Source organism: Triplophysa dalaica, chromosome 7 (assembly GCF_015846415.1).
Source record: "Triplophysa dalaica isolate WHDGS20190420 chromosome 7, ASM1584641v1, whole genome shotgun sequence".
NCBI lineage: Eukaryota > Metazoa > Chordata > Actinopteri > Cypriniformes > Nemacheilidae > Triplophysa > Triplophysa dalaica.
Window position 1 is genome coordinate 14764039 of NC_079548.1, and position 16562 is coordinate 14780600.

Here is a 16562-nt window from a genome sequence, read left to right on the forward strand (position 1 = left end):
GCTATGCCAAGATCAAGATTCCCAAGAAACACAAATTGAGAAAAACATATACTTTGCACTTCATCAAAAGTATCTTTTCACAAAAATATCTGACAAATGTATAAATGCAAAATGCTTAAGGGATTATGTTTGTGTGTGATTAGCAATGGAAATACCTCTTGCATGGCTTCCCGTTCTTTCTGAAACTCGTGTCTATTTTGCCAAAGCTTATCCATCATTTTCCTGTACAGGTCCATCTCATCTTTTAAACGCAGGCTGGTGTCTTCAAGCCTATCTGTCATACGCTGCTTCTCCTATGCAAAACACATCAGGAAGAAAACCATTTTAGGATTCATTCAGTTATTTATCATGAAGACAAAAAGCTACAGTAAGCATGCAAATAGCCTATTTGCTTAAAAGACCAATATTAACATTTTTTAAGGTAATGTTTCAATTATATATTCAATTACAGAAATAAAAGACATGGAATAAAACACATGATGCATCTAATAAAGATTTATCTCTTTATCCGAAAGTCAGGATTCCTATTACTACAGCACCATGTTGAGTGTAAAAAAAAATGTGTGTTCTGTCTCCAACTGTGTTTGAAAAATATAAAAAGGTGCTTCATTTTTTTTTATCCCTATCAGACAATGACCAGGTTAGTTTAGCTTTAGGCAAATACAACATCAGCTGCTCCTTGTTCTCTACATTGTTTCATTTCATCTTAGAGATCAAAGCCTCACTGACTCAGAGTCTAAATCCAGAGCTGCTAATATCACACAGGATGCAGCTTTCACACGTATTACACTATCCTAAAAGCAACAACTATGGACCAGCGTGTTGTTAACACTGACAAGACACCTTCATAATAGAGCTCCAGGGATTTTCACTGCCTGCTGCAATGTGTCTGACGGATCATTCAGTGAGGTCCCGTGTGAAAGTGTTTACTTCAGAGACAGATAGACAGCAAGAATGTATTATTTGCTTAGCAAATCATGTATTTTGTTTAACAAATAATTTTATGTATCGTGTGTGTTGTGTGTTTATATTGGGGAAAGCATTTCAATGCATCACCAACCTGGTCCAGTTTTTCAGTTTGAGACTTTAGTCTGCACACATTCAACTTCATCTCTGCATTCTCCTCATCCAGCTGTTGAACCCTACAGGCAGAAATCATCTTTTAATTGAGAATTATGCATAACCACTAAGTAGAACTGAGTATCGCACATCCAGACATTTGACTTAACCTTATTCGGTATGGCTCACAATGCAGCCTTATTCATCATATGTAAAGAACTCCACATTTAGACCGACTGAATGACAACTTAAGCAACCAATCACGATACGTTTTATTTGACATGTCATTTAGGGGTGGATGTATCCGAGATTCTATCAAAATGATAAAACGGCGTTTGTAAACCCTGACACAGTATTAACATGACACACTTATCCAGTAAAATGTCAATTCAATCTTGGACTACTCTTGGCAAATCCAGTTATTACTTCTTTACTATGCTCGAAGCGCTCACTATATTAACCTGGTACCTTGTAAAATGACTTTATTTTGTGGAGGACTGATAAAAAAAACTTGTGAGTTTCCTCCCAGAAGCAGTGTGATAGTAGCCAATGAAATTCCCAAATCAAGAAAAGTCTTGCCGCAAACTGCAGTAGGAGACTGAGACTAAAATATAACACCTTGCGCCTTGAGATTCAATGTTAAAACAATAATAATGCAATAAAATTAATGCAGGGAGATTCAGGTACCGGTTACTAAGCAGTTCGATCTCTGTGGACTTGTCTCTCTGCATCTTGCTGTAGGCCTCTCTGTGTCTTTTCAGTTCCTCCTCTAGACCTTGCTCTGCACGCGTCTCCTGATCCTTGATCTGTTCCTCCAGCTCATGTACCCTGAGGGGTAACCAGAAAAAATGAATAAATTCAAGTATTTATTACTATAGACTTTAACAGATTGTCTCATGTTTACCTGTGAACTAGTTGTGTGTTTTCTTGTTTAAGTTTGGATTTCAGATCTCCGCTAGCCAGACTGTCGTTCTCAAGCTCTGTTATCTTCTTCTCCAAATAACTCACCTGCATTAGAATAAAAAATGGTTAAAAATCTGAATTACACAGAAGATAGCAGCATTAAATCAAATATGTTAATTTATCACACTATTTTAACACATTAACGAAAAATCCACATTGAACTTTGGCTTTCCATGAAATACTGTAAGACCTTCTCAGTGATGTCGATGTCACAGGAGTCGATGCTGTCTCTAAACAGATCTTCTGTGCTGCCCTGGCTGCTGCTGAAGTTACTGTGATGGAAGAGTTGACTGTGGACCACACAGAGAAAGAAAATAATTAAATATTGAAAATAACCTGCAACTAACCAGAGCAGTAGATCTGCTGGACCTTATCTACACTAGGCTGTGAAGTATTTGTATTTTAACAAATCATTTCACAGTTTTTTTTTCAAATACTGCAAACTAGATTTAGGCCAGGTTTAAGTGAATGAGTGGATTCTCTAAAGCCAGTTAGTAAGTTTATCAGGCTGTTGGTGTAACTACTGTAAACTGGATCAGCAAGGACTGATTATCCTTGCAGGAGTAAATGAAGGAGAATGTGTTTTGTAATCTCATTTTATACAGATTTCGCAGAAACCAGATAGATGAGAGACTTACCGACCAAATGCCGTACTGGTGATTTTCCTGTTCGGGCTGTAAAATGAAACAAAACAAGATTAGCTTTGCACCTCTATACAACAACAGCAACATCTTATATAAAAATTATTATATGGTTATGTTTCTGAAAACACTTTTAAAGGGGGGGGAAAGTTTGTAATTCGTATAAGCATACATACAGTATATGATATATATTCAAAAGTTAACTATTCTGTCAGGTCGGATGTCACCATTTGGTAGTTTAAATCAATGTCTCAATGTTTTTAAAGCTTTTTTATTTTTAAAGAACAGTTTTTCATAGTCACAATGGAACTGTCACATCATTAACGGTCCATCCATACCGGTACATATTCCTCATAAATTCCTCTTAAAAATCAACTTTAAGAACTGTTTTGTCATTTATAAAGAGTCATTTATATAATCTCGTCTGTCTTTTGTGTCTCACAAATCTCCGTCCTTTTTTGTCACATCCATATAGTTTGAATTTTTCTCTATTTTAAAACTCTTGTATAGACTGAAATTTTTCTGAAGTCTGGATTTGCAAAATATAAACAGATGAATCGATATATTTGAAATGAATACATTTTTTTGAGTTTATTTTTCAAGTTTTGAGTGAAAAAGCCAAATCCATAATTCTGGAATTGTATTTTTGAGAAATACAGTTTCTCAATATTCTCCCGACATTTACTGTACTGTAAATGATCTAATGCCATGCAGCAAGGCTAATTTAGTGATGCATATTGCAGTGTTATTGTTTTGTTTTTCCGTTCTGCTAATCCGGTTTATTTAAAATCTAATTACAGATTCACCATTGCCCGAAGTGACCAAGCTCCCACACTGCAGTCGGTTGGTCCTGGGTCATGAGATTACACTTATAATCAGCCAGCTTTAAAAGACCTCGATAAAAATAGAACACCTGCACAGCTGCACCCTAACCTTGTGTTTATATAACTGTGTGACCCACGTCAATCTAAACCCCTTCACTTGTTACATCACACATGTCTGAGCTCAGTGTGCTTACTAAAATAAAGGTAAATTCTCATCCATGCTCTACTCAACAAAACCAATAAGACACCGCCAGACAATTTGCAAACCGAGGCAGATACACCCACAGCATACACACACATACTGTACATGCAGTCAAATGTGCTGATGCAGATTTTACCAGTTGACAAATGTCAAGTGTTGTCATGACTTGTTAAAGTAACTGGACATTCGCTAAATGAACATTGAAGTTTGTCTTAATCGGTTTAAAATGATCTGAATTTTTACTCGGTGTCATTCAACAATAAAATATTTCCAGTCAAATGCTTCAAATACAAATATTTGTTTAACTTCAGTATTAGACTGCTGAGTATGCAGTCGTGCATTACGTTAAAAATGTCCGGGGATTAATATCTAAGGCCACAGAATTCCACATGATCCAACTTCCTCGTCATTCCTATTCACACAGACATCAGGAAATTACACAGCTCTTTACTGTAGACGCCCTTGTCTGTCTGCAGTATTATGCCTCTGTGTGTCAGCAGCATAGGTGTAACCCTCACAATCCCATGATGCACTGCAGCCCAGATAAAAGATTGCAGTGCTACTCTTCTAAACTACTAAATTTATTAGGTACCCTCATGATAATAAAATGATTATTTCAGCAGTTTCCGTTACATCTCAATAAGCACACACCCACTTAAACACCCAAGGCTTTTTTTGAGAGTCTCGGTTTTCTCTCACTGTCTGATAACATTCACAAAGATTAGTAAAGCCCTGAATGGAACATTGTTGCTATGGTAACAGGTTCTCAGATGAAACCCTTCTCCTGATAAAGCTTGTGATTTTGACAGGGGAGAGTGATTAAAGAGACTCATAAAAATACACCTAGCTTTACCCGACTCGCTTCAACAGAGACGTTAAGAATCTGTTCAAAATTGCAGCGCTACACTGTTTAGCACAAGCTATAGTCAGAAAGTAAGGGAGATTCACACATGACTTACAAAGGTAGGATATATTTGGGTGGCTTTAAGTCAATGGTTCTCATTTACTAAGCATGCGTACCAAACTAAGTTGTGTGTGAAAGCTGCATCAATTTTACGTGTATAATACATGCATGGGCAACTTATAGCACACCAAAGACACAGAAAAACATGTGTTTGAGCCATATGACCCCTTTAACTAAACTATTAAAACAAACATAAAATAATAATATACTGTATGTGATTAAATGAAATTGCTGCATTGTCTGTATAGTCTTACCTGTTAGCCTTAAGGTTCTTGAGTCTAGCCTCTAAGTCATTGAGTAGGTTAACTTTCTTGCAGCACTGAGAACAGTAGACATCCAGAAGCTCACTGCTATACAGATGCCTTATCTTCTGAGGCGTCTGACCAGCACTGCAAAAACATAGCAAAGTACTTACAGTTACACGTAGTCTGAAACAGGATTTAAGAATGTGGTTATCACAATATATTAACGTAGATTCAACCAGAGATAAACAGTTCAAATTGAACATAGGAATGGCTTTAAAACACCCACTCCAGGGTTAAACTGATTTAAAACTGTTGGGTGTTGTGATTTTGTGTGAAACAACACAGGTGTCTAGAAGACCTCCAAGCATTAAGGCGTTTAAAAAGTGTGTTTAAATTTGAATTATTTACAAATGATTACAACACACTGATTCATATATTGTTGTTGTATCTATAAGGTTAAATATAGAACACAAAATGAGATTTTTGTAATAGAGGGTGTAAAAAACTCACCCTCTTGTTGTTCCAAACCTGTATACATTTCTTTGTTCTGATGAACACAAAAGCAGATATTTTGAAGAATACTTATTATAAAACAGTTCTTTGCCACCATTGACTACTATAGTAGGAAACATTTATTTGTTCAGAAATTTTTATGAATGTAGGAAAGCAAACAGTTCTGGGGCACTTTTGATAACTATTGTCATTTTTCCTACTGTGGTAGTCAATGGTGCCCTAAGAACTGTATGGTTTTAAGCATTCTTCCAAATATTTTCTCTGTGTACATCCGAACAAACTAATTTATACAGATTTGGAACAACAGTAGGGTGAGTAAATGAGTAAAAATAGGATTTTTGTAGTTAATTATCTTGGCTGTGACAGTGTGCCAGTTATTTCTCTGTGGCATATCGAGATTTAGTGACATATTGTGTACGTCATGGGAATGTTTTTTAGGTTCAGTCCAGAATAAAATAATTTTTAAAAAGCCACTAAAACAACCTTATTTTTTACAATGTTCCTACCTTGAAGGCAGAGAGGATCCCAGATCAGAGAAACCATTAGTGCGTGTATCGTCATCAGGGATGGGACTGCTGGGTGTGAAGTCCACATCCTCTCCCTCTCCATAATCCTCAAACTGTTCCTCTGCTGAGATCACTGAAGCTGCTGCGGATGAGACCATCTGACCACAGCTGCAAACAGAGACGGGGACAACTCAGTCTCTTGAGAGCTACTGCTAAACCACAGAGTACATCATCTGTGATACTGACCTGTTTCCACAAAAGAGTCCTGCCATCCCTTCCTCTTTATCATCATGGCGACCTCCTTCAGACGATTCCGATCCCGCCCCGCTGTCTCCAGCACTGTCCATGTCCGACTCATGTGCTTCCCTTCCGCCAAGTCCTTCCTCGTCAGAATACAGCTGGCATTCTTGGTAGGGTCGCGTGCACACGATGATAGGGGGTCCCAGACTTCCGTCCCCATGCTGCAGATAGATCATGGAAGACACGTTAAGTCACGTTGCTCATAAATTTTGTACCTAAACAAGACAACATAAAGTTTCAAATGAGAGGTAAAAAATAAACTGGTTTACTCATTGGAATGGGAACATGATAACACAAAGAAAGGGCCTGAGGTCAAAGGTTGGGGAAACTTTGACCATTAACCTCAGAAGATGCCAGGACAGGACAAAGACATGATGAAGTGCTAAGAAACTTTTGGTGAGCCAAAGAGTCATGGACTAAAATGTCCTAAAAGTCCCTTTTGATAAAAAGTGTATATGCATAAATGCAATTTAATAAAAGTCAGAACTCATTCTACAGTTGATATCTTTCCCTAAAAATGTCTTTGGAAAGTATTTTCATCAATTCTATCACTCACACAAGTGCAGCCCTGACTATTTCTTATTAAAATTCATGTCACATTTCAATGGCAGTGGGACAATGGAACTCAGTTGGTGCTCGGTGGCATTGTTATTTTCACAGAAAGAGCAAGTTCTTCGTCACACAATGAAGGATTGTTTAATCGCTACTGAGTCATAACATATCTGTGTTGAATATATTTCACGTTATTTGTGTATTTTTAGAATTATTGCAGGGCTATTTGCACAGCATATGTGTGTGGAATATTCAACCAGGCTTCATTAAAGCTGTGAGTTATGACTGCTCATTATATCGTTTCTCCATTCTGGGAAACAACGGGAACAGCGATACACACCCATGTAAACATTATTTTAATCCCAATACGACCCTATGTGCTCATCATATTCAGTCACAGCAAAGCATTTATGTATCCCATATTGACCATTTAATCACTATAATGAATTTATCCACCATAACTATAAAAAAATTACATGGAAAATGGTTCAAAAATATGTGACCCTGGACAACAAAACCAGTCTAATGGGTAAATTTGTCGAAACTGAGATTTTTACATAATCTAAAAGCTGAATAATTAAGCTTTTTATTGATATACATTTTGTTATGATAGGACAATACATGCCAGAGAGGCAATGGTTTAAACCTCTGGAATCTGAGGTTGCAAAAAAATCTGAATATTGAGAAAATTGCCTTTAAAGTTGTTAATCAGAGACACTGTAGCAGGCCATTCAATCTCAAAAATAAAGTTTTCATATATTTAGAGCAAGAAATTTACAAAATATCTATATGGAAAAGATAATTTTGACCCACACAATGTATTTTTGGCTTTTACTAAAAATGTTCTCGTGCTAGTTTGGTGATCGAGTGTCACATATAAGGAAATAAGACGGTTTGCATTTTAGAGATCCCACACGTCCATGACCATGTTTCTGTAGCGAAACCCTCTCACATTCACACCTCAGTGAGCCATGTTACCTTCCTTTGTAGGTCACGCACAGTACTCGCTCATCTCCCACCCGTGCAACAATGAAAACCTGAGAAATAAGACCTAGCACTGCTTCCCTGAATTGAGACCGGCCAGTTAACACAGCTCCATCTCTTTCTTAAACTAATCCACTGCTGCTCAGCAGAATCCATATGAAAGTGTCCTTCTAGAAAAATGCTTCCAGTCTTAAGTCTTTTACGCCTCAGTAAAGGAAATGTAAATAATATGTGCTGGATTAAACATCAAAGGACCAGTCATAGGTGCGCACTTAACTTTGATACCTTACACAGGGCTGTATCTTTAGAGATAAGAGCAAGATAACCGATTAACATCTGCATCGGGTGAAGCATTGACAGTATAACACAGGTTCCCCCCGCTGAGGTGATGAACGCAGATATTCTGGGACTGCAGTAATGTGAGAGGAGACACATTGGGGTCTCCTGCAGTGAATGCACAGATAAATGAGATAAAGATAAACTCAGACCCCTTCCACACTCCAAAGCAGAATCTGCCACCACCCCTTACAGCACCATCTGGAATTCCTAGACTAAGCATTCATTATTTACACAGTTACTGACAGACTGTCTTTCATCTTAGGCATGCATGCATTCACAGAGACACACATAAACCAAACACATTTAAGATTGCTTTACTCCCACATTTGAAGAATTAGTTTACCTCCAAAATAAACAGTTGGTCAATAATTTGCACATGCATTTTACTTTAGACATCTAGTTGCATTTATTCTCCATGGATAATAAACATTTTCATGTGTCAATATTGCATGCATTTTTCCAGGACTCTCCAACTGGAATTAATTTTGTGTACCAAAGATTTTCACCCATGAGTATATGGTGTAGTGACAGTAAAGTGGTTTTATTTCATTTCATGTAACCAATTATCTAAAATATGTAATATTAGTGCTGTTGTTTTAAAAAACATATACAATTTTTTTAATTAATGTAGAAAACCAAAGCTAGTGAAAATGTTTTATTCTTTGCTCTTTTCTTAAAGGTTCCGTGGCGTACCGGCGTCTCATGCAGTATTTGCTGACCACAGACTAAATAGGATGACATCTTGAATACAACTTTAACCATAGATAAGATGCATCCAAAATCTGGGAAATGAATTGCTAAATTACACCAACATGTCCATATTGCTTACCAGAGCCTAAGCTTCCCATTACTGAGGAGGAAAGAACGATCATTATTAAAAAGCCAGTGATTCCCTCCATTGAATATCTAGGTAGGTATTGATTCAAACACACACAAGACTGTATGCCAAGCAAAACCTTTAGTATTCATGCGCAGTGTAAGTGGGATTCCATTGATTTTTATTGTGTAATCCCTCCTTTATCTGTTCTAACTAAACAAGAACAATCTACTCTTATTAAGTTTTAAGATCGGCTTTATCGAGTTTATAGCACGTTACATTTTACCAACTCAATCTTAAAGGTCTGCTTGTATCACCTCAAAGAAAGACTCAAATGAGAGGGTTGAGTGGATTGTGTAATGAAGACATCAGGAAATGCGCTTTTATTTAAGTAATCTTAAAAATATCTCTGACAACTGTAGCATTCAACAACTTTTTATAAGCCAAAAGCTTTCACAGCCATAGTGTAATTTTTATTATAACAGTTGTATACTATATAAATGATATAACACAACCCGACATGGCAGAACATATAACCTTAACCAATAGAGGAGCCCCACACTTAGCATCCTGAGAAAAGAGAACAAACTCAATAACACTACATTTCATAGTATTAAATGTGTCTGATAGCAACTTCTGAAACACTGCAAAGCAAAAAATGTCACTACAGCTATCTGATCTATAAATAGTAAAGACGTTTTGTCTGTGGGGTCCAGGAGGAGAATTGCAATAGAGAGCAGTGTGATGGATCATCTCACCTCCGGTGTCCCACACATCATGACACATGAATAGACGAAGCGGGGCACGCCGAGGCAGGACGCATGCATTTTAACTTGTTTCCATTGTAAGGTTGGAGCAAATATTTTGTATAAATTGTTAGATGCAGTCTCATTTTCTGCTGTAAACCCATTTCTCTGCTGATCTTTCATCTCAAGATTACACCAACCCACACAAACAAACAACACGCATGGCACTCAACGCTGGCTATCCTCCAAAGAGCTCCAGCATAGTCATAGTCCTTTAAGCCCACATAAAATGTCAAGTGTGCACATAAATATGACGGTAAAACCTTTCATTCAAACTTGCTGAAAATACTAACTTAGGCCCTTGCAGGTCATTCTGCATAGCTTCCTAATAGTACTGGTTGGGTATCCTGGTTTATCCTAGACATATAAACATAACCAGCATACCAAAACACATGATGATAAACAGCAATGGGTCTTTTAATCAACAGTGCTGTGAGATATTCTTAGAGACTTTAAGAATACTAAATAAACTCCACAGGTATAAAGGTCAGTGAAAGTGGGGAACATTCCTGCTTGCTGCTCATTTTTAATATCAAGTCCGCTTGGCTGGTTTTGTTTGAGATGTCAATGGAAATGCAGCTGGATGACTGGCCAGCTCACTGCCTACACACAGTCAGCAGACAAAAGACAGTGTGGATTTACAGGGAGCCATGAGTCATAATCCAGCACCCAGGGCTTTAGAAGTCCTTCCCCTGGACGATATCAATGCGAAATACCTTTGAACTTACTGACCTTAAAATCATTGACCCAACAAACACATAGAAAGACATCCAGAAACACTGTACTAACACTGCAGGGCCATTCGGTAAACTGACGTATAGCCAAATTACTTATATATTGTGAAGCAGTATGTTTAGGAGTCCATACAAATATGTTGTGACAAAAGTGTAACTACTACAAAAAGAAAAGGAAGGCATTTTTGAAAGCTCTGCCATGACGGCTTCATCCATCTCTGCAAAGCTCTATAGAGCATGAGTTTAGGTGCACCACACTATTGGGTTTTACTATTGCAGTGTCCGAGCTGCAATTAACCTTCTGTCTAAACTATAACACTGAATTATATGTTTTGCTAGGCTTAGCATTATGGTGTCTATGAAATAGTACAGATAGTGCCCTTGCAAGCATTTCATAGCAGATCAATATCTAAGATGTCAGATCCGCTAATAACTCCAACACACAGAAGATATGGATCAACTTATCTAATTATACTGCATCAAATTTTACTGAAACTTCCTCAAACAAATGATTTTGTTATAAGAAGGGTGATTTTAAATGCATAATTTGCTACACCCAATCACTACAACATCCTATAACACATTAAACGTGTAAAAATCAGGCTGAAATTGTGTAAAACAAATAACTATTTTATGTTGTTTAAAAAACTACAAAAAATATAACTTTTAATATAATGTTGCATATTTGTTACCCCTTATTCAATACCTATTTAGAAACAGCTAACGTTTATTTTTAGATTATATGTTTTATTTTTTCAATCATTTATTCAATAATCATTGAAAAGGGGAAAATGCTTCACAGACATTTATATGATTTGCAATGAAATACCAATTCATATACATAAAACATTACTATTATAGTCAAGACAGTTTATAACGATATAATATCTCTGAAAACAGTTTGGATATTAAAACAAAACCTATCCATTGCTAATTTGCTCATATTAAGCATTTGTGCTATAGAAAAGACCTACAACTATTTGTTTTATATTCGCTCTGTGCATTGATTGAACTTTAGCTGTCACATTTACGGTACATTGACACATTTACTAGTGTATTCTGCCGTGCACCCAATGTGTGAAGTTTAAGAAGCCAATAACATTCTGAATGAGACTCCTTGGCAAAACAAACCAGTATAAGGGGCACCATGGGAAGGAATTTCAATGAATGCCTCGGCTATTGTTCCATGACCTTTTTAGAATGTCCTTTACCAGAGAAACAAAGTTACCGAAACACAGTAACACACACACACACACACATTAAAAAACCTTATATGTGGATGCAGTACTACTAGCAGGTGGTCAACTGTCTGAGAGCCCACCCAAACTCCCGCACCCTAAAATCTCCTTTCATCTTTCATATACATCAGTCCAACTTTTAGCTACATTTAAAACTCTATAGTGCCTCCCCCATCAACTACTTAATCTCTACTCAGACCACCCCCAAACCCCCCGCTCCAGCAACTCCCGGACCACACCGTTAGCCATGTTCCCAAGAGACAGGTTTATGAGGACAACCAACTACCAAAACAATCAATTAGTCTTTTGGTCTTTTGTGGCTATTAGTTCCATTTCGCTATACAAAGATAAACAACTACACATATACTTTTTCCAGGCAGGAACTTATCAAAGGCAAGAAACAGAAACAATAGGGTCACCAACGTTTGGTTCGGTAGGCAAACGCAAGGGATACACAGTGTCCGAACGCACACAAGCAGCCTAAAGTCCCTCACGCATCTGATTAGCATTTCAATAGCATGACCTCTTTCCCCTCACAACAGATTACCACACAATCCAGCCTGGCTCTAGTCATTCTTTCAGTTTGTCATGCAAGTGCAGGTGTAGTCTTTCAGGAAGAGACATGCCTACCGAATTACAGCACACTGCCTAGATCCACCAGATCATGTACCAAACCTTTGCTCATTCAGAAATTCTACACGTACATGTTAAAATTTTAACGAAGAGAGTCACTAGATACCCAAAACGTACTGTATTATCCCCACTGTAGTGAATGGTTAAAAGTAACATTGTACTTTAAGGAATATAATTATTATATTACACACCATCTTTGATCATTCACAGGAAAGACAATAGAGATTACGTTTTTTTATAGTAACATCAAGCAGGGACAATCGACTTCAAATGGCTGCAGCACTCATCCCCTCATGCTCTCTCCCCATTCAGCATCATCAACTCTCTCCCAGTTCTCATCCAAGCGCAGTGCTTGTCCTTACCCCGCCGCTCAATACGGAAGATCCATCTTCTCTCTCCCCTCTGACGGTTAAGCCCCCATCAGCTGAGGACGACCAGGACCTGGAGTCCCCGTTTCCCTCCAGGATCCCCACCCTCACCACAGTCCAACAGGTGAAATCAAATTCCACACTCCTGTCAGAGTCTGTTCCTGTGGCCGTGTGGGATCCTTATATCCACCGAGTGGAAGACACCCACCCAGCGCTGCTCCAAACGATCCAAACCCTCCTCTTTTCACTCGCCCTGACCTACGCCGACCGATTGTGCACGTTCAGCCACACGCAAACAGACGGAGTGGGACGCTACTGATCTGGCAACAGTTGTTTGGCCACTCCTCCCGAGCAAATCACCTCCCCGAACTCTTGACACATTCCCTCCCTCCCTCTCTCTCTCTCTCTCTCTCTGCCTTGCTCTCTATGTTGTTGCTAGGAAACTGTTCAGATGAGCCGTCCCACAGGCGTGACATCAAGCAGAGTGTGTGAGTGTACAGACGCGGCACACACTCTTATCTTAAGCTTGTCCTCGGCTCGGTTGGATAATACTGTCTTCATGCACGATTACAGATAATTAACCTTCTGATTATTATAGCACTGCAGTAAATAAGGCAAATAAATAAATGAGAAGCGTTTGTGAATCGAGAGGGGTTGATCATGTGATGCAAGTGAACAAATCAGGTTTGTTTTTAGAGTCTTTAGAAAAACTTTATCAAGCCTGCCGTTATTTCTCCAATATCACCATTATAAACATTATAATCAAGAATTATGGACAGACAGGTAAATAGAATTCAAGAGGAGAATGGGAGTGAATTTTTATGGAGGGGGGTGTGCGAGGTTCTACTGTTCTACTGTAGCCGATTTCCATCTTTTATCCATGAAATAGACTCCAAACGATATGCACATTTCTGCATCTATGATTTGAAAATATAAAAAATGTCCCCAACTAGCATCCCCCATTGAATCTCGACCATGCAAATTACATAAATCTACAATTTACAGAAGTGACTAACTTTTAAAGTCCCCGTGAACAGGAAGTTGCGATCATTTTTACTTCCGTTTTTTGACGCATTTCCGAGTTAAAGGGAATTTTGAATGAGAAAAATAGTGGAAGAGGCTTTTGTCAATGTTTGAGATTTGATTGCATGTATAAAACAGCCATTGCATTTTGAAAGGGAACTGGCAGTAGACTGACAGTTGAAGGGTGGGATTATTTTGCTATAACAGCTGGCTGCTTGTACATTATCCTGCTTATTACACGGCTACATTAGAGGGTGATTAGTTGGCACATGAGAAAAAAATTGACATGAAATTCGAATTACAAATATTTTATTAGCTCATTTTTACCAAATGTAGACCTTCCGCGAGGAAAAGCCATTTACAATCTGTTTAAAAGTAAGAAACGACATTCAGATGTCACGAACAGGCAAGATTTGTAAACATAATCTCATATGTTATAAAAAGAGATATTTATGTTTAATTTATGTCAAAATGATTTGTTGCATCCGGGTTACTGTGTGTTATTAGTTTTGAGAGGTTGTTATCTGTCGCTGGCCAATCAGAATCCAGCATTCCAACGAGCCGTGTAATAATTAATATTGATAAGGTTCATTGTTACACATAGTATAATCATGTGTTATATTTGTCTTGCTGTTAACCCCCTTTTCAAAATGTAAAACATTACATAACCCATGTTTAAAAGCAGCTTTCAGTAAGTAGCCATGGTTAAAACAATGCTAATCCCATGCTAACTCAGTGTTTTTAAACCCAGGTGAGGGGGAAACTTGAGTTCATGAGTTACATTAGTTTTATGACTAATGGCACTTTCTCACTCAACATGTCAGAGCTCCAGTTGCAGGCGTGACATGAACGTCTAATAAATGGTGAACATGTTGACAAGCATTTTCGCACTTTCCGGGCTTCACGTGAGAATAACATGCTGCCCTATATGTGACCCTGGATCACAATACCAGTCCTAAGTAGCATGGTAACTTTTTTAGTAAAAGCCAAAAATTTATTGTATGGGTGAAAACTATCAATTTCTCTTTTATGCCGAAAATCATTAGGATATTAAGTTAAGATCATATTCCATGAAGATATTTTGTAAATGTCCTACCTAAAATACTTAAAAACGTTTTTGTGAGTGGATGGACTGCTACAGCACCCCTGATGGACAACTTTAAAGGCTTTTAGATTTTTTTGCAGCCTCAGATTCCAGAGTTATAAACGTCTGTATTTCCGCCACATATTGTCCTATCCTTAAAAACTCATACAGCAATAGAAAGCTTAATTATTCAGCTTTCAGGTTATGTAAAAATGTCAATTTCGAAAAATTGACCCATAAGACTGGTTTTGTTGTCCAGGGTCAAATATATGAATGTATATGTCTGAAAAGTGTTAAACCTGTCATCATACAGAGAGAAGCAGAGATGTGAGTGTTACAAAATGAAGAGAGGAAGGAGGTGAAACAGAATTGAAAATGAGGTTGAAGTTGCAGGTTTGTGCAGGTGTGTGTGATTTCTTGGTTTGATAAAGAGATGTTCCTCCTTTACTCTCTCTTTCAGTGCTGCCCTAATTTCCCACGATTCCCTTGAGCTCAGTGCAGCACCATCAGCAGGCTGTTCATGAGCAGCAGCTCGAACCGCACCCTTTAACTCTCACATCATCTGCTCTGTCTCCCTTAAAGCTGCAAACCATTCTTCAAAGCATAAGAGCAAAATGCATTATGCATTATGTCTGCCTCTGTGATGCACTGCTGCAGACTGAGTTTATACTAAGAGAAAAACAGACAGAAAGAGAGAGATTGGGAAAATACAGATAATGTTTTGGGAACAGGAGGGTGTTGGCCACACATTACTGCAGTATGTTTTGAATGTTTATATGCATGCACATAAAAAAGTAATATAAATGCCATTATGCTTGTTTTATTAGCTAAAAATGTTTGGAAGAGATCATTGTTATTTCAAAAAGTGTGTAGTTATACACCATTCCTTCCTGTTGTCAGGTCCCGAAGGGATTGCAGAGACACGCAGCTTGCAACAAGAAACATAAATTTTCACCAGTTTCAGCTTGAACATGAAAACTTGGATCTGTTAGACTGTTAGATCATTATTACCTGCACAACTACCCTTAACATTTGCCCAATAAATGACAAGTAGTTCTTGCCCATGCAAAAGTCGCTGGCACCATGCTAGGGTGTTGTGGGCGGTTGCTAAAGGGCATTGCTATGCTGTTGCTAAGACGTTCTGAGCGGTTGCTAGGTAGTTGCTTAAAAGTCAAATAAGAACAGCCCCAGGACTTTATAAACAATACAATCAGGTCGAACGGTTCTCGTTGCAAAACCATGACACTTTTTGACAATCCAAGCCAAGGTTACGGTTTCTTTTTCCACAGTAGTGCTATGAAATGCAGCATTAGAAGGTTTTCCAAAATAGATTAAAAGAAATCTTCCTGAGGCATTTCAGATCATATGTTAAATACCTTTTAATTAATTTTAGCAAACTTCATACCTCTTGGCGACTGGCAAAGTTCTTGGAAACATGACCAATCATGAGTCTCCACATCACTACAGAAAGACGAGAAAAAATTCTTTAATATTGTATTGTACGGTATAGCAATTAATATTTGTTTAGATTGGAATCACTGGAATAGATAAACATGTTTATAAGAAAGGGGCATGTAGTGTATTTCTGCCATGAAACCCAGTAACTGAACTGGGCAGAACCCTGATGGTAGAAAAGCAGCTTATAACATTCCAGTCCCTAAATAAATCTCCAAAAATTAATACTACCAATTTATCACTTGTTAATTTGAAGTAATACATATGAAAAATATTAGCTAGAATTACTGACTGATGTGCATACAGTCTTAT

The 16562-nt window shown here is 37.8% G+C and overlaps 1 protein-coding gene across 1 annotated transcript in view; it reads right to left on the minus strand.

Moving 5' to 3' along the window:
- The window catches only part of rab11fip4a (RAB11 family interacting protein 4 (class II) a), a 32512-nt gene that overhangs the window by 3115 nt on the left and 12835 nt on the right, over positions 1 to 16562 (minus strand). Inside the window, exons 4-12 of the mRNA XM_056753719.1 lie at positions 6164 to 6378; positions 5918 to 6085; positions 4908 to 5042; positions 2661 to 2696; positions 2213 to 2312; positions 1964 to 2067; positions 1747 to 1887; positions 1061 to 1142; positions 156 to 293 (exon numbers count right to left, since the gene is read on the minus strand). Coding sequence (XP_056609697.1) covers positions 156 to 293; positions 1061 to 1142; positions 1747 to 1887; positions 1964 to 2067; positions 2213 to 2312; positions 2661 to 2696; positions 4908 to 5042; positions 5918 to 6085; positions 6164 to 6378 — 1119 coding nt within the window. The remainder of the gene's footprint in view (positions 1 to 155; positions 294 to 1060; positions 1143 to 1746; positions 1888 to 1963; positions 2068 to 2212; positions 2313 to 2660; positions 2697 to 4907; positions 5043 to 5917; positions 6086 to 6163; positions 6379 to 16562) is intronic.